The 24,181-nt window shown below is 41.3% G+C and overlaps 2 protein-coding genes across 2 annotated transcripts; both read right to left on the bottom strand.

The window, feature by feature from the left end:
- LOC111602091 lies at positions 1 to 21,953 on the bottom strand. The gene is made up of 4 exons (XM_023319024.2): positions 21,617 to 21,953; positions 4,630 to 4,908; positions 1,951 to 3,756; positions 1 to 745 (listed from the first exon to the last, which is right to left on the bottom strand). The coding sequence occupies exons 2-4, from the start codon at positions 4,903 to 4,905 to the stop codon at positions 221 to 223; spliced, it is 2,607 nt and encodes an 868-aa protein (XP_023174792.2). The 5' UTR covers positions 4,906 to 4,908; positions 21,617 to 21,953; the 3' UTR covers positions 1 to 220.
- Positions 9,611 to 13,928, bottom strand: LOC111602092 (phosphatidylinositol 4-phosphate 5-kinase type-1 alpha). The gene is given in 3 exon segments (XM_023319026.2): positions 9,611 to 9,830; positions 9,833 to 11,744; positions 13,558 to 13,928. Coding segments are annotated over 2 exon segments (2,043 nt in total). The 5' UTR covers positions 11,741 to 11,744; positions 13,558 to 13,928; the 3' UTR covers positions 9,611 to 9,695.
- Positions 21,954 to 24,181: the final 2,228 nt, after the last annotated feature.

Below are 24,181 nucleotides of genomic sequence, written 5' to 3'. Positions count from 1 at the left end.
TGCCAGCTTTGTAGCTCTTATACTTCTCGAGTTATGCTCAGCTAATAAAGTCGTAGCTTTGTGAGAGCTAAGCTCAGCTTGAAGACTTCATGGCTTCAGAAGTCAGCTATACATAGTCTTTAAGCCTAGTAGCTCTGTGTGAGTGCCTGTTCTATATACATGGGCATAACGAGTCTACCCGCTTTGGCCATTTGTAATGGGTATTTAGAGTGAAAAAAGGCTAGACAAAACTCTCCTGACGTGTTAAATTGAATTTCAGCGTTGTCCTGGCTTGAGCCTCGGGCGTCTGGTGGCTGCTTCTAAACGCTCCTGCTCCCGTTCGCGCTGCACCCACACCAAGGAGCAGCTGCTCCTGCTGATGCGCTTGCAGCAATTGTCGCGCCAGCTGCGAAATGTCTCCACTGTAACCGTTGCTATGATCCAACTGGGCGGAGCTGCTGCTGCCAGTTCCATGTGCTGCTGGTGCTGTTGTTGCCGTTAGAGATTGTCGCAGCAGATCGGGTAGATGCCACTGCTCCAGCAGCTCGGCGCCCAGCTGATGCGAGTGCTGGACAAGGCGTGTCAGCGTATAGAGTATGGCCTTAATGCTACGCCGCTGGGCATCGCATTCGGCACGTGAGTCGTAGGACTTGTAGAATTCCGTTTGGTAAACGGACGTGATGAAATTTATGATGATGCCATTGGCCAAGTGGCTGTGGCACTTCTTGTTCAGCGACATGTTGTGCAGCATCCCAACGATTTGCTCCTGTGTTCAAACGATAAAAGGACACAAAATGTTGATGAGCAACACAGAGCGAAAAAAGCGTAAAAAAGAAGGAAAATTCTTACAACCAGCGGGCAGTCAATCTGGTTCCGTATAGATGTGTGTGTGGGTGTCTATGTGTGTGTGTGTGTGTGTGTACTTTCTGGGGCAAAGGCAAATGAAAAATCGTGGCCAAGATTGTGAAAAAATTGCTTTGCAAATGCACAAATAAATTTTACGAGCTCTCTACAAGGCAAAGCTTTCAATAAAATTGGTCAAAAAAAGAACTGAACGAACGAATCCAGGGCTGAACGAATGCCGAAATTTAAAAACATTTAAATAGTTCCAAGAGAGGCTTCAATTGAAACAATGGCAATGGAACAGACGTAATTTATGAAGTGGTTGAAAGTTAAATGTGAACCTAATAAAAGGATTTGGATTGGCATTGATAAATGAACTGACAAATGGAGCTGATTATACGTAGCTCACAACTGATTCCATACACTGGTTCACTACGTTTGTTTCACCTACTTATAATAGTTCCACTTTCCAGTTGCACATTACAGTTTTATTTACTAGTTCAAGCTATATTCCAGTTCTATGAACTAGTTCCACTGATAGTTCCACTCTGGTTCCGCTTACTAGTTCCATTTAATAGTCCTACTTGTGCCATTTACTAGTTCCACTTACTAGTTTCACTTACTATTTCCCATTACTAGTTCCACTAAATAGTTCCACTTACTAGTTCCACTTACTAGTTCCACTTACTAGTTCAACTTACTAGTTCCACTTACTTGTTCCACTTACTAGTTCCACTTACTAGTTCCACTTACTAGTTCCATTTACTAGTTCCATCTACTAACTCCACTTACTTGATCTATTTAATAATACAATCTACTAGTTCCACTTACTAGTTGCACTCCAGTTCCAATTACTAGTGCTACTTACTAGTTCCACGAGTTCCACTAAATAGTTCGACTTACTGGTTCCACCTGCTAGTTCCATTTACTAGTTCCATTTATTAGTTCCACTTACTAGTTCTACTCATCAGCTTCACCCACCTCTACCACTCATTAGTTCCAAGCAATGGCAAGTAGATTCACTACCTGGTTCCCCCTACTGGTTCCACTGACTAGTTCCGCCCACAAACACACAGACACAGACTCAGCTGAACTGCCAGCCCTATCTTGTGAATCAGATATACTTACATAGAGAAAGACGCTGATGCCGCTGCTCTGATGCTCCAGCGTCGAAATTAACCTGAAGATGGCCTCATTGGACATGATGGAATAGTGTGAGGTGACCTCCATTCGGCTGAGATTGTTGAGCGCTGCAGCACAGAGCAACAGGGTCTGAGCACAGCAATCCGGTTGGAGCAGAGCGGCCAGGCCCGCAACTAGGGACTCGGCGCAATCTCTCAGTCCAGAGACGCGATGCTCCGGTCCATGCCAGCTGGCCGTGATCTGGGTGAGCAGAGAAACGGCCTCGCGGCGTTCGATAGCGCCGCGTTCCAGCGGGCTCTGGCCCACTTGGAGTATGTCCCTGACGATTTCGATGCCGCCACAATTGCCCAACTGAGCAATGGCCTGCGGGGCACAGCAGAGCGTGGCCAGAGCCCTCAGAGCCAAGGCGCGCACCGAGCTCAGCTTGTGATCGAGCACGATGACGAGCAGAGCGCGCACCGCTTCGTTCTGCACGAAGGCATCGGAGAGCGAGGCGAAGCCATCGTAATCGATGTTCATTAGAGTCGCTATCATGTTGATGTTCGCTCTCAGGAGCAAGTCGCAGCGGCTCTGCTCGATGCTCAGCACCAAGATTCGGGCCAGGCGCTCGAAGATTAGTCTCAAGGTAATCAGCGTGTGCCTCTTCAGCAGCTGCACATCGTCCAGCAGCGACTCCAGGTTGATGTAGTGCTGCCTCTCCAAGGAGTAGCGCGTGTCGCGGCTAACTGTGCGTATTTGCTCGAGATGCTGTTCGTAGCGGCGGCGCTCGACGCGCGCATCGTTGAAGAAAATGCTGCGACGCTCCAGCACACAGGTGAACTCGTCCAGGTGCACCAGCAGCTGTGTGGCGCCAGCCAGGGCCTCTGGCAGTGTCGTCGCCTGCTGCCCACTCAGGACACGCTCGCAGCGCTCGAAGTGCGTTTGCAGGTTCAGCGCCTGCTGCTGCAGCTGCCGCATCAGCTTGGCCACGGCGCTGGTGGTGATCGTAAAGTTCTTGTACGCTTCCTGGGCAATGGACTTGTGCTGCAGCATGCACATCACCTCCGGCTCGCAGTTCCAGCGTTGCTCGGAGCGCCAGCTGTGCACCGCTTGCAGCTTGAGCTTGCTGCCCTTGCTGCGTGCTGCTTTGGGCGTACTCGTGCTCGCCGTGAAGCGAGAGAGCGCCTCATATTTGAGGGTGTCCTTCAGCGTGAGTGTCTCGTCGAGATTCGACTCCTGTGCGCCGAAGGTAACTGTTTCGTTGTTGTAGGGCGGCGGTGCCTCGCCCAGATAGATGGTCTCGTTGTTGTAGGGCGGCGGTGGTGTCACTGGCGACATAAACTCGCCCAGTTCTTGCTCCGGCTCCTGCTCCAGCTCCAGTTCCTGCTCCTGCTCCTGCTCCTGCTCGAGTTCCTGCTCCTTTGATTTGCTTCTGCTCAGTCGCTTGCGTCTTCGCACAGCTGGACGCGGCGGTGTCGCTGGACTCATTGTCTTATCTTGCTCCACATCGTCCATTGCGTCCAGTTGCAGGCTATCCAGCTGCTCGAACAAGCGACTGCGACTCGCCTCCAAATCGTTGTCCTCGTTCCCATTCTCATTCTCGTCCTGTTGCTGCTTGAAGGATATGCGACGCGTTACGCTGACCAGCGGCGAGTAGAAGGACGATTTGCCCACGCGGCGTATGACAGTGGGCGGCGTTGCTATCGAACGTAACGATGTGGGCGAGGCACTGGGCGTGGTCGCCATGGCAGCTGTCGCAGCTGAGGCCGTCTGGCTATTGTGCTGCTCCTCGTTGTCCGAGAAGCCCGAGTCCTGCAACCGTTAACAAAAGGGGAAACCAATTTTAGATATTAGCTTTGGGATAACTGCTGAGGGGCGTCTTTGCAGCTTTGAAATACAAAAGGGAACGATATGATATGGAACAGGCATAGATAATAAGCGAAAAACTTGCTAGTTGCTCTATTATAATGTGCAAGGATGTGTGCTATTAGAGTTGTGGCATAATGAAGGTGCATGTGGCATGAATACAATGGAATGGAACATAATATTTACAGCATTTTGTAAGCTACAAATTTAATACATCTGTTATAGAGCCAAAAGGGACACCAGAAGAAGAAAGAAATAAGCTTTTTAAGAGGAATTTACAAGGGAATGTTGGAATGAAACACTTATTTAAGTGATTTAGAATAATGAGAAACATGATTTACAAGAAAAAAAACTGATGTGAACTCTAATACAAGTCAAATGGATGCAATATAGAATGGAATGGTGGAATGAAACATAAAATTGAGTAAATTTAAAAAGTGAAAATCATGAATTTGAATGAAAAAACAAAGGCTATAATAAATGAATGATCAAATAGCGTTTATATAAAGTGGAACATTGGAATGGAACAGTCTTATTTCGCAGTAAAAATGCTCGTTTAGTTGTATTAGTTGCAAATGGAAGAAATAAAAGAGAAAGCAAATATAAACAATGAATGGTGCAAGTGGAACGATTGAAATGAAACACAATTTTGGAACAGTAAATGTAATACACATTTAGCTTTATGTATAAGCATTCGATAAGTCAACGTTTCACTTTAATATGTTCCACTACCACACGTTCCACTTCAAAACGCTCAACTTTGATTGGAAACACGCTCCACTTGGCTGCTGGCTGCTTGTTTTACTTTAGATAACGCACCTGACTGCGCAGACTGCCAGGACTGTCATGCTTGTGCCATGAGAGCTTCGAGCTGTTCTGTTCGTCGTCCACCTCCTGGATGCTGGACAAATTGCCAGCGTGTGTGCCCAGATGACGCTCCAGAGATGCGGGCTGTAGCTGCTGTTGTTGTTGTGGATTGATGTTGTAATTGTAGTGAGAGTAGAGGCCGCCGCCCGTGAAGCTGCTGCTGCTGCTGCCCATCTGTTGGCTATCGGAGCCCCACCAGACTTTGCTGTAGCTGCGCTGAAATGCCATGGCCTGCCACAGCGAGAGAGAGAGAGAGTGGGGAGAGAGAAAATGCAAATCAGTTCTGTGTGTCAATCAATTAATAAAATTGCCTCATTTGCGGGCAGCGCTTTAAATTTGATTAAGTTTAATGCAATTGACGCCTGCTTAATTTATTTTCCACCTCGAGGCTTCGGCCATGGCCACGTCAACAGCAACTTTCTGACCAGCTGGCTGGAATGAGTTTTAAATACAACAGCCCAAACGCCCACGCAACGTAAATAAATAAACAAACCAGACACACACACACACACATACGTATGTATATATATATATGTGTGTGTATGCGTATAATAATATCCGTTACAGCAAAAAATTAAATTTCCGGCAGGCGACACAAATCATTATTTTAATCAATATGGAATGTTTGACTTTCAAGGTGCGCTTTGTTCGTTTGCGCATTTGGTTGAACTGTAGCCGAAATGTCAGTTAACAATCAATTTAAGAGCAGCTAACAAAGGTAAAATTTACCCACAGCTGAGCAACTGATTGCAATCGAAAGTCAAAGTGAAATGGAAAAAGCTGAAACAGAATTTTTCTATTTGTCTATAAATATTTTAACAATATAAGCTAAATATGTAAAACATATGATAGTAGGAATATATAGATGTATATATATAGATGAGGAATATATATCATCTATCGAATCAGGTCAAGCTTTGCATGTGAAGCAAATTGTCTAAGTCTTTCCTCTGCTGTCAAAATGTGCTTCAAAAATGTTTCCATTTGCAAACCAGAAATTTGCTTAAGATTTAAGCTGCAAGAGGGAGACAGGTGGAGTGAGAGAGGTAACTTAGCTCTTAGTGGCAATCTCTAATGCAAAAGTTGCTGTTATCAAAATGACATTTGACATATGGCACAAACAGGCTTAGGTCAAAGTAACACGAGATGCCTCGCCCTCTCTCCCTCCCTCTCTCTCTCCATCTCTATCTCTAGCTGGCCAACAGTAAATGTGGTACATATATAATTGTGTTATAATTTCAAAGTAATTGATGTGATGCCAAATTGTGGCCAGGTATTTATGCAGATTTTATGGCCCAAATGGCTTGGCAGCAGGCGACCAGGCGACAGGCGTGTCGTCCTACCGTCCTACACTGTCCTTCATTAGCCTAGCTCTGGGCACATACTTTTGCCTGCGCAGCTGTTTCTGCTTCTGTTGCTGTTACCAAAGTTGCAAATGCAAATGTTGGCCAAAACCATTTACGCTATATTATGCAAATGAATTAAAGTAATTATGCCACAAAAATTGTTGGGGTTGACAGCAAGCGTATATATATGCAAGATATATATGGAATATATATATAAATATACAGTGTGGGCATTTATGCATGCTTTTCCTGTTAACTGGTTTTCGGTTATTGTTATTCCCCCGTTTTGTTTTCTGCTTTTGGCATAATTACAATGTAACAAACAGAAAATGCATTTTCGACAATTTTTGTTTTATTTTTGGCGTTTTTGTTTCATCTGCGTAAATATTTACAGAGTATATTTCAGCTAAAATACATATGGAATAATAATAAAGCCGCAACAAAACTTTGCAATTGTTTTTGGCTTCTGTATACTCAAAAAAAAATTATGAAAAAAGTCAAACAATTAAAATATGCCAAAATAAATATTTCATAAAAAATACGCTTCTTGCAGCGTGGCAAAAATTGATAATAAATGCCTTGAATTGACATATGAAACTTTTTAGGTTTTGTTGTATGCTAAAGTTGTTTGTGCTCATGCTTACTGCTTGAACGTTTTATAGGGTATTTGCAGCCCTAGCAGTGTTGAGCTCAGCTTACAGGGTATTTGCAGTTTTTGCTGCGATGACGACAGCTTCGATAGTAGATTCAGCTTCACTATTTATAGGGTATTTATAGTTGACATAGTGCTGAGGCTAGTTTACAGGGTATTTAAATTGTAAGGAGCATTACATGTGGCTTACAGGGTATGTGCAATTTACAGACGATCTTTTTATAGATCCCCTCTACAGAGTGTATAGATGTATAGGGCTATAATTTACAGGATATCAAAAGCTAACAACTTTTAACCAAAATTCATATTTTAATATGAATAATAAAATTTAAGTTTTTTAAAAGGGTATTTTCTAGTCTATCAAGTATTTTATTTAAGAGATTATTTCAAGCTGCAAGCCACTCAAAGCTTTTTAAATAAATATTTCAGATATTTTTTGGCACAACTTTGTTAAGAGATTAAACACGCATAAAGTGCCCCGTTTTTTTCCAGTGTATATCAATATATGTATTTGTTTTTCTTTTATATTTAATATTTAAGCATCGCTAATTAATAAGTAGTTCAATCAACCACTCCACAACAGACACGCATTTGTTTCTTCTTCAGCCAAAATTTCTCCCAGTGTATTCACGACTTCTCATCAGATAACTATTTACACTGTTTACACATTTGTTCAATTTGTTAAACGATTTTTATTAGCTATATATTTCTATTTGTTTACCATTTAATGCAGCTATTAAATTAATTGTTTTAATAATTTTTTATTGATTTTATTGAAATTTATTTGGAAAATAAACTTAAACAAATTTATTTTGATTTTCATTTAAATGAAACGAGCAAAATAAATGTTGGCGGCGACTAATTAATGGAGAGCTTTACAAGTTAAGCTTCGGCTGGGGGCGTGGCGCAGAAAGGGGCGTGTCGGAGTGCGTTGAAACGCGCTGGACGAAGGCTTGCGCAATAAATATTGCGCAATTGCCGCGGCGCTTGCAGCAAGGCGATAAAAATTAACGGTACTTAATGCCAATATGGACAATCATTAAGTGATTTATGCGTAGAGAGAGAGGGAGAGAGAGGGAGTGGGAAAGAGTGAGAGAGACGGACAATACAAATGAGCGAGCAGCAACGATATATGTATATCGGGCGATTAATATTTGTCAGCGCTCTTTAAGCACTTTCCTGCGCATAAAGCCAGCCAGAAGAAGAGCGCCACTAGATGGGGAGTGCACGACTGGGAGATATCCTTGCCAAGATACAAAACTCTTGAATCGTGCTCAAGTAACTGAATTTTGATATCGATTTTAATTGATTTCATGAAAATGACAATCGATAACTATTATCAATGATTTCAAGCAGATGTATTAGAAGAGCTTTATATAGTCTTACATGTGTGCGGCTCTCATAACTTTTGATATCGACAATTTCACATATACAGAGATCGATATATATCGATAACATATATATATAGTATATATGAAGTGTCCGGCAAGTTTTCTACTACCTTTGCCACACATAATACCCCATTTTGAAAGTGGTCAGCGCACAGATAGGAAAACAAAGTTTTTCCCCACCTGAAAAGGCAAATAATGAACGTAAAGGATATTACGTGTTATTGTCCGGCTACGGCACAGGGATTACGCACATAATATCAGAGTTTTATAGCGCAGGGGAAACAGCTGCTAAAATTAAAATCGAGCATTGTGATAAATGTGTTCAGAGTCTAGACAGGTGGCATGAAAGCTAAATAAAATGCCGCAAAGCTGGATCGCAGCTTGAGGACGAAGTTGATCTTTTAAAGGTTTTATGGATGTTCAGAATAATTTTGGACTTATAAATTTAATTTTCTATGATTTTGTTTATTTACTAAATATTTTAAAGCTGAGATATTATTTAGAAATATTATTGAAAAATTATTTAGAAATTTAACTAAAAATGCCCGATTCCAATTGGGACAGGCCAAGTCCAATCAGAACCAGCTCAATTAACACTCAATTTTTGTTAATTATTTTATTTGTTTTTTGTTCTTTTAATATTTTTTGTTTTACATTTATATATACAATAAAGCATCCTAGAATACATGATAAACGCATTTTTATAATACAAAAATACAGAGTTAAACAATGTCAAATAATTTCCTTTAAGTATTTCTTGTTGTTGTTGTTTTAGCATCGTTCTTCTTCTTCCTCAGCTGTACACAATACAAACGCGCATAGCATCACACAAACACATATGGAGAAAATACAGAAAATAAAAGCTAAAGAAGAAAATAATTATAAAAAAACGAAAACTGTAAAGGAAAATTGGGATTTGCTTGGCAATGCCATTGCTGAGTGTGCGTGTGTGTTGTGTGTGTTGTGTGTGTGTGTTGGAGTGTGTGGCACAGTCAATTAACAAACGCGCGCCACATAAATTTTAATATCGAATACATATTCGTTTTTGGTATTTGTTTAATCAAGATAAACGAGCGACGCGCCTTGCCACACGAGCACAGTGAGCGGCAGTTGGGACAGGTGAGGGAGGGCGGGCAGGGGGAGGGTTTATAGTACTATATATATATATAGTGAAAGCCAGCACCAATCGTTGTGGGGGTTACAGGTATACAGTACATATGGGTATGGGTATATAGCGTATATATATATATATATATATAGTTGGGCTACAGATCCGGCGCCGCTTTCAGCATCAGTGTGGATGTGTAGCTGGGCTGTGTCGCTGCTGCGGCAGGCTTGCCATTTGCCTCCAGCTGGGTGAGCGCGTTCGTGGCTGGCGGCGGCTGCTCGACGTAGCCCACAGCGGTCACCTGCACCAGCGTTTTGGTCAGGTGTAAAGTGCGTTCGCTTAAGACATTGTTGTTGGCCAAGCCGTTGCCGTTGCCATTGCCATTGCCATTGCCGTTGCCGTTGCCATTGCCATTGCCATTGCCGTTGCCGTTGCCAATCAACCGCAGATCCTTGCCACGCCCAGTGCTGCGCAGCTGCTGTTCGTGAGCATCGCTAGCACCAGCGTCCGCGGCCGCGATCTCATCGTCGTCGCTGTAGTCGCTGCTGCGCATCGAACTGGCATAGGAATAGGGCGACTGCAGGCGTGGCGCATTCGAGGAAGTCCGCTGCTGCAGCGTTGTCGTCGAAGCGCCTGCCGTGATGTCCTCCTCGGAGATGTCGTCGAAGGCAGGCGGCGGCGTCGACATGCCGGAGAGCAGAGTCAAAGCGGTGGGCCGACTGCTGCCGCTGTTGCCGGGCGCATTCGACACGTTGGTTCGATTGAGCGGACTGCGCAACGGCTGCGTGGCGGACGTCTTGCGCTTCGAGGGGGAATGTTTGAGCGGAAATGTGGGCGTCTTCTTGAACACCTGCTTGCCCATGGCGTCCTGGAAGCGCTTCGCATAGAACGACGGCCGGCAGACGGACACCGTGTCGCCATTGTACAGTATGCTCTTGAATGTGTGCTCCAGCTTCTTTTCCAATCGATACGATTGCAGAATGTCGATGATGCCGATGTAGAGCATCAGGCGCTCGTCGTTCTCGGAGCGTGCTGGAATGCCGCCCTTCGGCTCGTCGACGCCCTCCTCGAGCGTCGCGTCCAGGTCGGCTGTTATCGACTCCATGGCCGTGGAGTGAGCCACCAAACGTTGGCGATTCATGCTGCGCGTCCGATTCAGTCCGGCCGCCGAGGTGCCCGGTATGGAAGCCGAGCTCGAGACCGGCTGCAGCTGGTTCACCTGATCGGCCTCGGGTGCATCGTCGTCGGGGCAGTCCCGGCGCTGCAGTTTGGCTCTCGCGTTGCGTATACGCTCCTCCTTCTTCTCCTTGGCCGCCAGGTCCAGATTGTGTATGCCCACCAGGAGCGAGTAGTCCATTATTTGAAAGCTCTCCAGGACCATGCAATCCCGCTTGATGGTGTTCATCAGCGCCGTATAGGTATCGGTCTCTAGGAAGATGCCATTCGGATGATGCTCGGCAAAGTCCAGATCCTTGTACGTCGGACTCGCCTTCTGCCTCTCCGCCTTGGACGCCTTTCGCCTGAATGTGGAACCCTTCAAATCGTATTTCGCATGCATCTTGATGTCCGATGGCAGCAGATTGTTCATGGCCACCAGCCGCACGTTCTTCGAGTTGTAATGGAAGCAGTAGAGCCCGAAGAACTTGGGCAGCAGCGTGCGCGGATTCTGGGAGAGATTCATGTAGTAGCCGGGCAACAGTTTCTGCAGGAATTCGCACTCCTTCTTCTGCACCGTCTTGATGATGAACTCATCGTCGTCGGTCAAATAGAATATGGAGCCCGAGGCGCCCGGATTGGACAGCTCGCGCATGGGCGAGGCGCACATCGACATCAGGAAGTCATCCGGTTCGATGTTGAACAGATCGCGGAAGTAGCGAAAGGCGATCGGAGCATAAACCTTGAAGCGAAAGTCGCTATAATGGTGGGCGGGCGTCAGCGAGGAGCCGTCGGGCGGAAAGGCGATTGTTTCCATCTCCCAGAAATCGTTCATCAGCAGATCTCGCTTCGGCTTGTTGGCCAGGCTGCCCACCGTATGCTGTATGCCCAGCTGTATGGAGCCCATAATCTGCTTCGACTGTATCTTCTTATAGGTCACCTCGCCGCCCTCGGCCACGCGCCGATGGCCGATCTTCTTCTCGTGCCGGCCCGCTGTTGAGGGATTTCTGGAGACGCCCGCGTTCGCGTCTGGCATTGAGCCATCGCTGTGCACCTTCGGCAGCTGGCTGGCAGCTATGTAGTTCTGTTCCTGTTGCAGCAATGCCAATGACTCCTGGCCGCCGTGCTGAGCGGCTGCCTCCCTGAACAGCTGTCGGGATGTGCTCGCAGGGGGCGTGGCTGGTGAGATGGCGGGCAGCGCTTGACTCGATGTGGCCTCATTGATGGAGTTGCCCGAACCAGAGCTGATACCAAGCTCTGCTCCATTTCCATTTCCATTGCTATTGTTGTTCTTGCTTGTTGTTGTTGTTGTTGTTGTTGTTGCAAGCAGCGGCTGCTGCTGTTCGGTTTGCTCCTCGTGCTGTTCCTTTCTATCAAGGGACTGCAGTTCCAGCTGTATTTCTGTCTCCATATTGCTGCAAATTCGAGTTTGATTAGCGAAAGGGGAACGGCGAAGCGAAACAGCTAACAAATGGCAAAAAAATGGCAAGTGGCTCTCAAACTGTTCGAAAAGCAAGCGCGCGTGTGTGTGTGTGTGGATGATTAAGCTGGCTTGCGGGTAATGTGCACAGAAATATATAATATGTCACGTTCGTAATGGCACAATAAAACCCAATTACAGTGCACACTCAATATGATGCACAATATAAACAAAGCAAGGTCAAGCATAAAATATGTGTAAGAAACAAGGTTTTTTTTTAATGTTCAATATTTATATTTTTATTAAGAGTTTTAAAAGTTTTTTCTTTGTGTTATATATGTCAATATTTTTTAATTTGTTATTTAAAATTATTTATTTTAAAAGTTATTTTTAGTTTTAGAATTTGCAAATATTTAATAGCATTTTTTTTAATTTTTGACATTTAAAATTTAGTTTATTAATAAATTCGCTTTAATAATTTTTTAATGAATTTCTCGTTTAATTATTTTCATGAATAATTTTAGTAGTATTTTAATAATTACTTAAATTTGTATATGAAAATATTTAATTGTTTCATATATATTATTTAATAAATTATTTAATTTTTATACATATGTATATACATATATTTCTTAATATTTTTTCTTTATTGATATTTATTGCTTTTAATAGTATTTTTAATTGTTTTTATTGTATGTATAATTTTTCTATTTACTTTATTTTTGATGTGTTCATTTCATTTTTATGCCGCTGCTTTCGTCTCTAGTGCTTACGTGCTCAGTTTTCTAAATTAATAAATAAAATCAGTTGAACGCACAAAGCTGCATTCAATTTTGATTAAATTGTTAAGCGAGCGCGAGCGTATTTTCCGCTCTCTCCACTTGCACTCTTCACAATGCTGAACACCGCTCTCTCTCTCTGTCTATCTCGCTCTCTCTTTTGTGGCTTTTGGCTGCCATTGCTTGGGATTTATTTAGCGCTTGGCTTAGTCAGCGGCGTAAACCCACCCATATACACGGACACATACGCACGCAGAAGCACACACGCACACACATATACAAACAACACTTAATACGCTGCTTATCTTTGTTTACACAATGTGCAACAACAAGAGGAACAATTGCAAACACTTTTATCGCACGCACACAGCGCAACAAGACGTAGCACAGTGCATGTCAAACTGTATTGCCTGTTACTGCTGTTTGGCATTAAGTTTGTAACGCCAACTGTTGATCCAATGGAATTTTAATTGTTTCTGTTTTCGTGTTATTTAGAAATGGAAAGCAAAAATATACGAAAATAAATGTTCATTTATTATATTTATTTTTAAACTCGGATACGCGCCGTATGCGGAATTATGTATATAAGCGGAAAATTTATCTATACTATATTTATTTCATTTTGTTCTGAATGAATATATGTAGATAAATATATATTCTATATATATAATACTATATATCGTGTGTGGATTTGCTGAATGCCAAAGTGTGGGCGTTAACTCATTTTATGTATTTAATCTTATCAGAAACACTCGAACAACTGTTAAGTAATACTTAACAGTATTTTAATTAAAGTTCAGAGGGAATACATATGTAAGCTGTTGTTATAGCTGCTGTTAACAGCGCGCTTAACAGTGCCATTTAACAGTCGTCTGTGTGTGTGTTTGTCTGCCAAGATTCAACATTGTATTTTGTAATTGGTTTGCATTTATTGTTGATGAGCTTATGAGTTTGCAATTAAACGCGTTGCCTTATAGTTTTGTTGCCTTCTTTTTTTTGCCATTTGAAAAAATTTATTAGCGTACTTACACATACAAATGCTCGAGGGGAAACGCCGCCAAAGGTCACACGCATACACATGCGCATGCATACACACACACAAACAACAACAATACAGCGCAGATATATGTATGTTTATATGCAAGCGCTTAATAGCGTCTATTTGGGTGCGTGTGTGAGTGTGTGAATAAGCAACAAGTCGTCGCCGTTGTTGCTGCTCGTGTTGTTGTTGTTGTTGGGAAGTGGTCTCGTCTAGCACTCCAGCTCTGTTGGCTGAGCGCTGCGAATTCTTCAATTTTCCTTCACTCTGTTTCGCACAAATGATTTCAGCTACTGCGCTGCTGCCGTTGCTGCCGTTGCTGCTTCTTCTTTTGTTGTTGCCTGCCTGCACGATCAATGAGCGTTTTGCTTTTGCTTTTTTCTCTTATGTTTCAGTCGTTTCGTTTTGCTGTTGTTGTAGTTGGCGCTGTTCTTGCTGCAGCTTCGCTGTTTGTTGCTTTTCGATTTCCAGTTGATAAATTGCTTTCATAATTTACAAATCCAACAACAATTTCAATGAGTGCCTGTATGTGTGTATGTGCCTGATGACGTCGGCGCAGCGGCAAACAGCAAATTTCTTTTATGCTTCGCAGCGACTGCGGCAGAGCCGCATGACTACGACCCCGAAAATCGGAGCCCCTAGTGAAATAATAGAAGCAACACTCACGACTACACTCGCGCGCAACTACACAGCAACAACTTACTATTTTTTTGTAGGCACACGATTTACATAAACTCAAAAAACAAAATGGAATCTCTTAATTTTATTTTGTATAATTTCAATTTCCTTTTTTTCTTTTGGTGTAGCAGCGCGACCGCACAGCTGGCCAAGTCGTACGCGCAGTGTGAGTCAACTTGGCAGAATGAACGTGCGCACCGACAAGCCGCAGTTCACTTGTGCGTTAGAGCAGTGCAGCTAGCTATCTGCCGTTGTGTGGCCTGCGACAGCAAGCTATCGAACAACAGTGTTGCTCTACAGCTACAACCGCTAGCGCCATCTAGCTGTCGTTGACGAACAACGATCAAACCGAGCCTATCGATATCTATTTTAATACGTTACAAATTTTCCTCCTATTTCGAAAAGTAAAGCTAATTAAGTTATATGCACAGTTAGCATTAGCTGCTGCGGCTTAGCTAATTAGATTAGGGCTGGCCACAAAGTGTGCACCGAAGCCAGCCAAGCAAAACCAAATGACCCGCCCACACTTTTCTTCTGCTTCTATTTACAGCTACAATTTAATGCGCCTCATTAGCAGCAGCGCCGGCAGCAGCGGCGACAGCAGCAACAAAGTAAATTACAATTGATTAAAAAAACCACAAAATGAGAATCGATATTATTTCGTGACCAGTGATGAGTAATTTTTTTAAATGGCGGCTCATTAAAAATACAAAATACAAAAAAAAATAACGAGAAGAAAAAAATGATAATAATCACATGAAAATGCTCATTACAAATGTCCAGCGGCTGAGGCCAGTGTTAAAAAGCGTACGAAAATTTATGCACATTCCGATTCGCTGAGCTGTCAATTTTACAGTTGTCACAAGGGTGGAGCAAGCAGGGGGTGGGCGGTAGGCGCCTCATAGTTATTATACTGCCAGGAGAGCGCAGAGTAGGTGAGCGCAGAGAGGCTAGGCGCTCTTCTGGGGTTGTTTTACTAATTAAATAATTAAAGAAAATGCTTCTTCTTCTTCTTGTTCGCCTGCTTTTGTTTAATTAGCGCAAAATGTGTCGACAAATCAGATTCATATGCAAATTCAGCTAAAACTAATAAAGTTGTTTGCTGTTAGGCAAAGACCCTATACCTCTCCCCCTGCCTCTGCCCCTCCCTCTCCCCCTGCCACCCAAACAGGTTTTCCTGCTATCATCGACATGTGTCGAGTATCATTTGCCATAGCTGGCATTCTCGATAGCTGCCTGATGAGGGGAGACTCATTAATTGCGCTTTATCGAAATGCAAATCAATCAAATATGTGACTCAAAGACGATTCAGAGAATACCCTGTAAATGCATTGGATGGGGCGTTACTAAAGGGTTATTTGAGTAGAGGTTTTTTTTTTTTTTTTTGTTGAACTTTTGGCCAGAAAAATTGATATTTGATTGATTGATTGACAGATTGAATGCTTGAATCAAAGGCAGCTTTAAGCTTAATATATAAGTTTTGTATGACTTCGACAATTCATTTCTTCAATCAGTCAATCAGTATGATTGACAGCTCGAATTGTATGACATAGCAGTCTATATTTTGAGCTCTATTACTCTTTCAGTACTATATTTACTACATTTAATAATAGAGAGAGCTCTGCTATGTGAAGACTGCCATTTTGTCAATCAATCAATCAATCAGTCATTATACGTGATTGAGAATTAATGCTACAGATGAATTAGCAGAGCTAGCATGCGCTTATTGAAATGGTAGTCGTCTCTTTTGCTATATAAAGTGAGTTTTTAAAATTTAATTTCTTCAATCATTCAATCAATCTGATTGAGCTAGAATGTTTAGGTCTTACAAGAGCAGCTAGAAAGCTACGCTTTTTGCATTAGCTCTCTCTTATTTATATATATGCAAATTTTATGATGTATGCTGATTGATGGACTGATGATTGATGGCTGATTGATGATGACTGACTGATGGTGTGCGCCAAGGTTAAATCGCCAAAGCTAGAAAACATAATTGGGTTTCTTTTCTGAATTCGATCTAAGATTTGTCAATCAGTCAGTCAATCATGATTGATGACAAGCTAAACAAGTAGAGCTAGAAAATACTCTTTTCATATATACAGAGACTGTTGGAAATGGAAAATGCTTAAGGTGAAACTTCTTCCTTCTGCGTATGATTTTCAGCTCTGTTTGGAAATTCCACTTGCCACTTGCCACTTGCCACTTCCCACTTCCATTGCCTTGCACCTTTTGATTGGCTTCCTTCAAGCCTTTGCACCTGACCTTCTCATAAAGCCACTAAAGCCTCTTTAACCATTTATGTATTCTATATTTAAAAACTTTTATAGAGTATAATATCTCATAATTTATGCACAGCGCGTTGTCAACAGCCGCCACAGTTAACGGCATTTTCTTATAAGCCAAACACGCACAATACCAATACACAATCGAGGCGGCAGACCAAAAATACATTTTTTCTTGATTTTTTTTATACTTTCTTCGTCTCTTCCTATCTGACTGATAACAAAAGCTTTACCCGTTTAATTACCCAAATGAATATAAATATGATTTTATAGATATATGAATAGATATTCGTGCATATATATTTCATAATGAATTTTATTAACAAGTTCTTTGAATGAAAGTATTACATGGAATTAAAGCCGAAGCGTTAACAGAATATTCCAGTTTATAATCTGAGAGAGAGAGAGAGAGAGAAAGTGGGAGCTAGGAGAAGAGAGTGAAGAGATAGAGAGAGACATTAATTACTCTCTGAATTTGTTTAGTAATACAAACCCTAGGCACATAAGGAATACAGATGCTGAATCAAGATCAGAGCTCAGTTTTCTGATTGAACTTGAAACAAAGTTTAGTTAACTATTAGCTATTATAGATATCGATAAATATCGATAAATATCGATAAATATCGAATAAATGTATTGCTATTGAGGTACTTAGCGTAACGCTTGGACAATCACTGCTCAGCCCATTTGTTAGTCAAGTCATTTATTTAAATTAAAGTCTTTATTGATAGCGGCAGGCGCCAATCGGGTTTTTGCGGTAGTTCGGCTCGGATTTACTTAATTAATCGACACTTCAATTATGAATCCGCAAACAACTTTTTAATAGTTTTGACATTAAGTGGCAAAATGATAAAAAAGGAGGCGCGCGAGCTGGCAGTGCGGAACTAGGAAATACCCTGTAATGAGTGCACCGAAGAGCTGAATGGCATGAATAGGCGTATAATTTGGGCATATTTCAGGGGTATATAGATCGAAAGTGTTCAAATCGAATCGAAAACGACGTGACTTGCCGTGAAATCGATAAGAATCGATTACAAACTTCTTGCACTGGAGTAAATGAACGGCAAATATGGATAAGTGCAAGAAGTTTGCTATCGATACTTATCGATTTTATATATATATATATATATATAGATCCTACAACTCACATTTGCTTTGCATAATCAAAAACTTTGTGCCTTGCCATAAAATCGATAAGTATCGATAGCAAACTTCTTGCACGTATCCATATTATACTTAGACAGATTGATGCAGTTATACATGGGGATTGGTAGACAGGCATAGATAGCCTAGGGGATAGAGAGAAAAAGGTACAGAAAGATAAAGGTACCGACAGAAAGACAGAGACAGACAGACAGACGGACAGACAGACGGACAGACAGACGGACAGATGTACAAAGACAAAGGTATAGATAGGCAAAGGTACAGAGTGAGGTACAGATTGAAGTACAGACAGAGGTACAGAGTGAGGTACAGCCAGAGGTACAGCCAGAGGTACAGATAGACTAACACCATATGGAGTCAACCATGGCTGCTTCTAGCTATGGCAAAACCCATCTACCCTCTACACGCACACACAGGGTATATGTGATAAAAAAGCATCAAGGAAAATAAATGAAATTCGAATAAATGCAAAATAAGCGCAATAAATTTTAATCGCTGTGTTAAGCATTTCCCATTTGTTTGTTCCGTTTGCTGCGCTTATTATTATTATTATAATAATTATGATTAAAACAGGGGCCGAAGCCCCTATTCATAACACTTATTTCTCCCTCTCTCTCTCTATCTCCTCTGTCGGTCTCTCTTTGCCAGCTGTTGCGCTGATTATATAATGCGAAATATTTATATAATTGCGAAATGTTCTTTTATTTATTAATTCATTTTTTCGCTTTTGCATTGCATAATTAATTGTTGTCATTCAAGTGACAAACAATTAAAAAATAAATCAGTTTTTAAATAATTGCGCAATTATGTTAAATGGACAAAGGGCGTGCGCGTGGGCGTGGGCGGAGGCTGGACAAAAATCAAGTCAAATGCTTGACCTGAGTGAACCCCCAAGTATTATACTTGTATTATGTAGATATATATATAATAGCATTGTTTTAATAGCAAAAGTATTTCGATATCAATTTTATATGAAAGTATTTGGACATAGAAGAGTGAAGAGTGGCTGGAATACGCTCTCATATGGCACATGACATAGATAACCATATTATATATAGGAAATATTTACTTTAGTCTTCATAGAATCTAAGCATCTATCTAAAAGGCATTGATATAGAGTATGAAAGACTGTTCTAAAAGAAGACTTTTCTTTCCAAGGTTTTTCCCTCATTGAATGTAAATATTTTGTAGAAATTTGTAGTAAATCTTTAAATAAAGTTGTTTAGTCCTGAAGGCTTCAATTCCATATGCAGTCATAAGAAGCTCGTGAGCGTCATTTTCCAACACTTAACCCATGGAATCTGATTTGGGCAAAGTATTACAAAATCAATATTCAACTGCAAATCGAATTACAGCGAACAATAAACAAATTGCCAAATGCACATTAAATAGAATTCTTTGTTTTCTTTTATTTATGGCGCAAACAAACACCGAACAGAGCCACGCTCAAAGCGCATTACTCAACACTGCAAACAGTTGAATTGTAATGCGAGCCCATTCACAATTGACAATTGCCAATTGACAATTGTTGAGGCCAATGTTCGAGTTAGTTATGAGTAGTTGGCCAAATGTTAAGGCCACAAAGCCGATATATAAGCCCTCCCCCCCTGGCTCTCTCTCTCTCCACTGTTTATTTTCATTGGAAATAGCATTTAATTCGCATTCTAATTACACATTCCGCTTTATAGAGCGCCGATCTAACGGTAGCTAATGCTCGCGACACCATTGTCATCGATATCTAATCGGATCGGCTCAGATCTTGCGCCTCGACTTGACTTGTAACTTGAGTGAGTCGCAGACTCGTTTGCTGCCATCGCCAAGTTCTTTGTGGCATGCCACCGCCGCCGCCGCCGCCGCCTTGTGATCAGCTCCACAGCAAATAACGCCCTGACTTATGGCAAGCAAACAGCAAAAAGCTAGAGCATTAGCAGCAGCTTCAGCTTCAGCTTTTGCATTTGCTCTAATGGCTGCTCTTTAACAGTAGTCAGTGTGAAAGTCGTGTGTGGTACAGGCCACATGCCGCATGCCACATGCCACATGCCACATGCCTATAATCAGCAAGTCAACAAATACAAATGTTAACAAATTGTTTACAAATTGCAATTAAAAATAATTGAAATTACAAATAATTGTTTAAGACTTGACTACGAAATTGATTCTAATTGGCATTCTTATTGGACTTTTCGAGCACGTTATAAATTCAAGCAGAGTGAGCGAGAGAGGGGGTATAAAGAGAGATAGTTGATCTGAAATTGTTTAAAACATATCAAAATAGAGCTCAAAACATAAACAAAAAATTTAAATGTAAATGTCATAAAAATCTTTTCAGCTTTTGGCAAAGTTATGCAATTTAAGTTTACGATATGGAATATGCATATACGATATACGATATACAATATACGATATGGTCAATATGTATTAAAAATATAGTAAAAAAGGTAAATAAATTTGACGGCGTTTGTCAAATATTAATTAAAATTTTGAAAGATGCGCGAAATATTATGACACAGTTAATGGAAGTTTGACATTTGTTAGGCAAGAAATACCCTATAACGAGAGTCTATAGAAAACTATGAACAGATCTCAAGACTCAGAGAGATGAAAGCAGAGCTGAAAACATAATTTATGATATAGATAGCTTAAGATTTGCTAAAGTTAAGGAATTTCCGTTTCAAACTGAGCTCAAAATGGAAATGTAGTTCCAAAACCCAGAAGCTACAGCTCGTAACATAAACTCAAACTCCCAACTCAACTCAATTTAAACAAAGTTAAATGCACTTACAGTCTGAGTAGCGCTCTTCTATGCTTTTACACAGTATCTATGCGTCTATCAATATGTCATTCATGCATTCACTGCTCATAGAGCTATTTCATTTGCTATTAAAGCTTCCTCATTTCACAAACAGCTCCATAAAAAGTAATTCCCATTTGAAGCCATTGGCTTAGTCAACTTTTCTATAGATCCAAATAAAATGTCAATTACTGAAAGATCTTTGTGAATATATATATATATATATATATTTATATAAACAACTTTATATAGGTATACATCTTTGTCGGGCTGTCACGTTGTTTCCCTGAGCTGCCGCTGACTCATTGGGATCTACACAGAGAGCGAGAGAGAACTTTAAGATAAAAGACAAGCCAACGGAATTCCTGACTCATAAAAAGTGGGCGCTGGGCGCTGGGCGCTGGGCGTGACGTCGTTGACTCCTCAGCATAATAAAGCTGACATACGACATACGAGCAATTACAGTCACCAGGGGGCGGAGTGGTCGGGTGTTCGGGGGGCGGGGTTTGGCCTTTTAATCAGGGGCGTTCGTATGGAAGGTTAATGACGTTTGTTTATATATTGTTATTGATAAGCTGGATAAATATTAATAGAGCGCACTTGCTTATTGGGATCAGGCAAGCGCATAAACTTATTATGAGTACGAGCATAGTAATGACCTAGGTACAGTGAACTCACTGATAAACGACAGTGGAGGACCATTAAAAGTGAGTGCAATGGGAGAAGTAAAAGATATTTATGCTGAAAAATATATATTTGGATAAATAAGTCTTTACTGTACTATGCCACTACAGTGAACACTGCGGTGGCAGTCAGTTGAGTTGAGAAAGAAAATTTTATAATTGTAAAAAGGTGTGCTTAAACTATATCTTCTTATAATTAGGTATGTACATTAAAACAATTATTTACTGTACTTGAAGAATACAGTGAAGAATAAAGTAAACGATCTGATAAATAACAGCATTATAAATTTAGCGAATTTTAAGAAAAATGATTTTACTATTGCTAAAAGCAATTTTTAAGGTTTCATAAAAATAATGAATATTGAAAAAGCTTTAAAATGTTTTCGCTTTTCAACTTTGTTGTTCTTTAAAGCAAGTCTTCACTGCATTTGGCACTTTATGGTCAACTTACCGTTATTATTGCTGTTGTGGTTGTCGTTGTATTGATAAACAAAAGTCGAGGTAATCCCAATTATTTCTTATATTGAATGCTGATAGTAGGAGAATCCGTATGTGAAGCACGTGTCATACGAATATGGTACACAAAGCACAACCAAAACAAGTGTGTGAGAAGTGGGTGGGGGTGATAGACACCCACAAATATGGTGTTGTAAATAGTTTTACACTGCACAACGGTAAACAGTTTATAGCGAACAAAACACAAACACGAAAAGACGTAAAAAAGCGCTTTGCATGAAACGCGACGATCGCGACCTTTGCGTCTGCGTTGTTCGAACGATTGCGACCGAATGACGAATGCGGCGCAGTAAACGTAGCGCTGCCGTTTGAAAGAGCGTAAGACGCTGAAGCAGACAAAGCGACAGAGGAAGAGAGAGAGAGAGTGTAGTGAGAGAGAGCGTCTGAGGCAGTTCTGTCTGTGCGTAAGCCGCTGAGGGTGTTCGAAAGGCAAAGCGCTTGAATGACTGTGTGGGGCACTTCGGAGAGAGAGAGAGAGCGTGCTCGTTTTGCTTTACCTGAGACCGCAGCACACGAGCTATCGGCCCAAGCAGCTGCTGTTTGCTGCGCCCAGTCTTCGTCATTGTTGTTGTTGTTTGCTTAATCATATTGTACACAAGTTTCGCATAATGCAGCGTATTGTTCGCCTCATTGCTTGTTGTAGTTGTTCGTGGTGGTTTCTGCTGCTGCTGCTGCTGCTTCTTCTCTTTTCTTGCTTATCACACGCTCTGCCGTGACGTATAGCACAGCTGTGCGCTATGCGAACCGGTAGCAAATGTGCTGAGAGAGAGCGGAACAAAGAGAGCATGCGTGCGCGTGCGAGTGTGAGAGGTGTGATCTGACTTATGCTGCTCTGCTCGCTCTTGCTCTTAACAGGCATGCGCGGCATTCCATTCATTACACCGCTCAGCTGCCGAGATTTTATTGCTGCTGTTGTTTTTGTTGCCTTTTGTTATTCTTCTGTTCTGCTTTAGGTGTTCTTCTTGATGCAAAAAACTATATAATTTTGGCGCTTACTTTTTGGGTTGTGTCATTTGCATAGCACGGCGAACACGTTAATTGAGCGGGCTGCGAGGTGAGCTTGAGCAGTTAACAGTTTATTTCTTGAGGCATTTCCGTTGTGAAATATCTGCTTATTGATAAGTAAATGGCACTTTGTATGTCAGTATTACCGATTAGATTTCGTAGTCTGTTTATGGTCAGCGTTGTTGTGTAAACATTGAGGTAGCTGATCAATCAATAAGATATAGTTTATATATGTATATACCTATTTGTTCATAGATCTACTTTCATTCCATTGAGTGACATAAAGTCAACTCTTCAATTGGCCCACTGAAAAAGTTTTCGACAACAATTAAACAATTGAAACATTCGCAATAAATGGGTATTTGTACCGCCCACCTGATAGCCGCAAACAATTAAAACCACCCACTCCTGAATTGTACAGCAATTTTGCCAATCTTATAACAATTTCCAGCAGGAAAGCAATGCACGCGCGTTCTCGAGTGCCGTTGCCAAGCGCGAGTGCGTGAAAGTAGTTAAAAAGCAATATGCAAGAGTAAGAGAGAAGTGTGAGGGCTGGGCGTAGGGAGTAGTGATGGCATGGGTGAAGTAATCACCGAGACATATGTATATAGGAGTGCAAGCGCGTGTGGGTAAGCAAATTAAAATTGAAAACAAGTGAAAATAATTAAGTATGAACGTGACAGACGTTAACATATCCTGTAAATTGAAGCAATTGAAGATTTACTTCTACTGTTGAATTGTTAATGTTTTCCTTACGTATAACCGTTTTATTTATTTTGTATAACAGTTTAATGGCTTTTATATAACAGACCTAATTGGTTTGTATACAAGTTTTAGTTATTTTGCTTACAGCTGTATAGGTTCTTTATATCAGTTTTTGTTTATTTTGTATAACAGTTTTGTATTCCAATTTTTTCTGTTATGAGAGTTTGATTGCATTTGCACAATACTTTCTTTTTTCGTGCACAAATTAAAAATATTGAATAACGTATGCCTCTATTTCCTTTATATAACAGCTATATTTGTATATTTGTATAACAGCTAAGCTTCTGTTGTTTAGTTGTTTTTGAAGTACTTCACTGTAAGCTGACTCTGTACATACTCCCCAACTAGCAATGATATAGGGTATATCAATTATTGTTATTGTTGTTGTTGCAAGGAAAATAAACTTTGCTACAAGAATGTCGAACTATTTACAAAGAAGAAAATCGTACAGAGCACAGACACATACTTGCACACACATATATATGTGTGTGTGTGTAAAGGGGAAGACAGAGGGCACATAAAGAAAGTTCAGAGTGCACACGGTGAAAGGAATTTCGTTTCGACGAGCAATATAATTTGTCAGTTCAAAGACCTCTGCACGTAGGCGAAACAACAACAACAAGAAAGGGAGAGCACACATACAGGATGCACACAGGATTCTACGTGCATATTTTGCTCGAGCTGTTTACACTGAGACAGAGATGGCATGAATTGGAGAGGGAGGGAGCTA

Source organism: Drosophila hydei, unplaced genomic scaffold (assembly GCF_003285905.1).
Source record: "Drosophila hydei strain 15085-1641.00,03,60 unplaced genomic scaffold, DhydRS2 tig00008125-arrow-arrow-pilon, whole genome shotgun sequence".
Classification (NCBI taxonomy): Eukaryota; Metazoa; Arthropoda; class Insecta; order Diptera; family Drosophilidae; genus Drosophila; species Drosophila hydei.
This window is presented reverse-complemented; position numbering and strand designations above follow the sequence as displayed.

Coding starts and splice junctions, on each gene's coding strand:
- LOC111602091 (XM_023319024.2), bottom strand. CDS start 4,905: ATGGCATTTCAGCGCAGCTACAGCAAAGTCTGGTGGGGCTCCGATAGC. Junction 3,757..4,629: donor CTGGCAGTCTGCGCAGTCAG/GTGCGTTATCTA, acceptor TAACGGTTGCAG/GACTCGGGCTTCTCGGACAA. Junction 746..1,950: donor GCATCAGCGTCTTTCTCTAT/GTAAGTATATCT, acceptor GTTTGAACACAG/GAGCAAATCGTTGGGATGCT.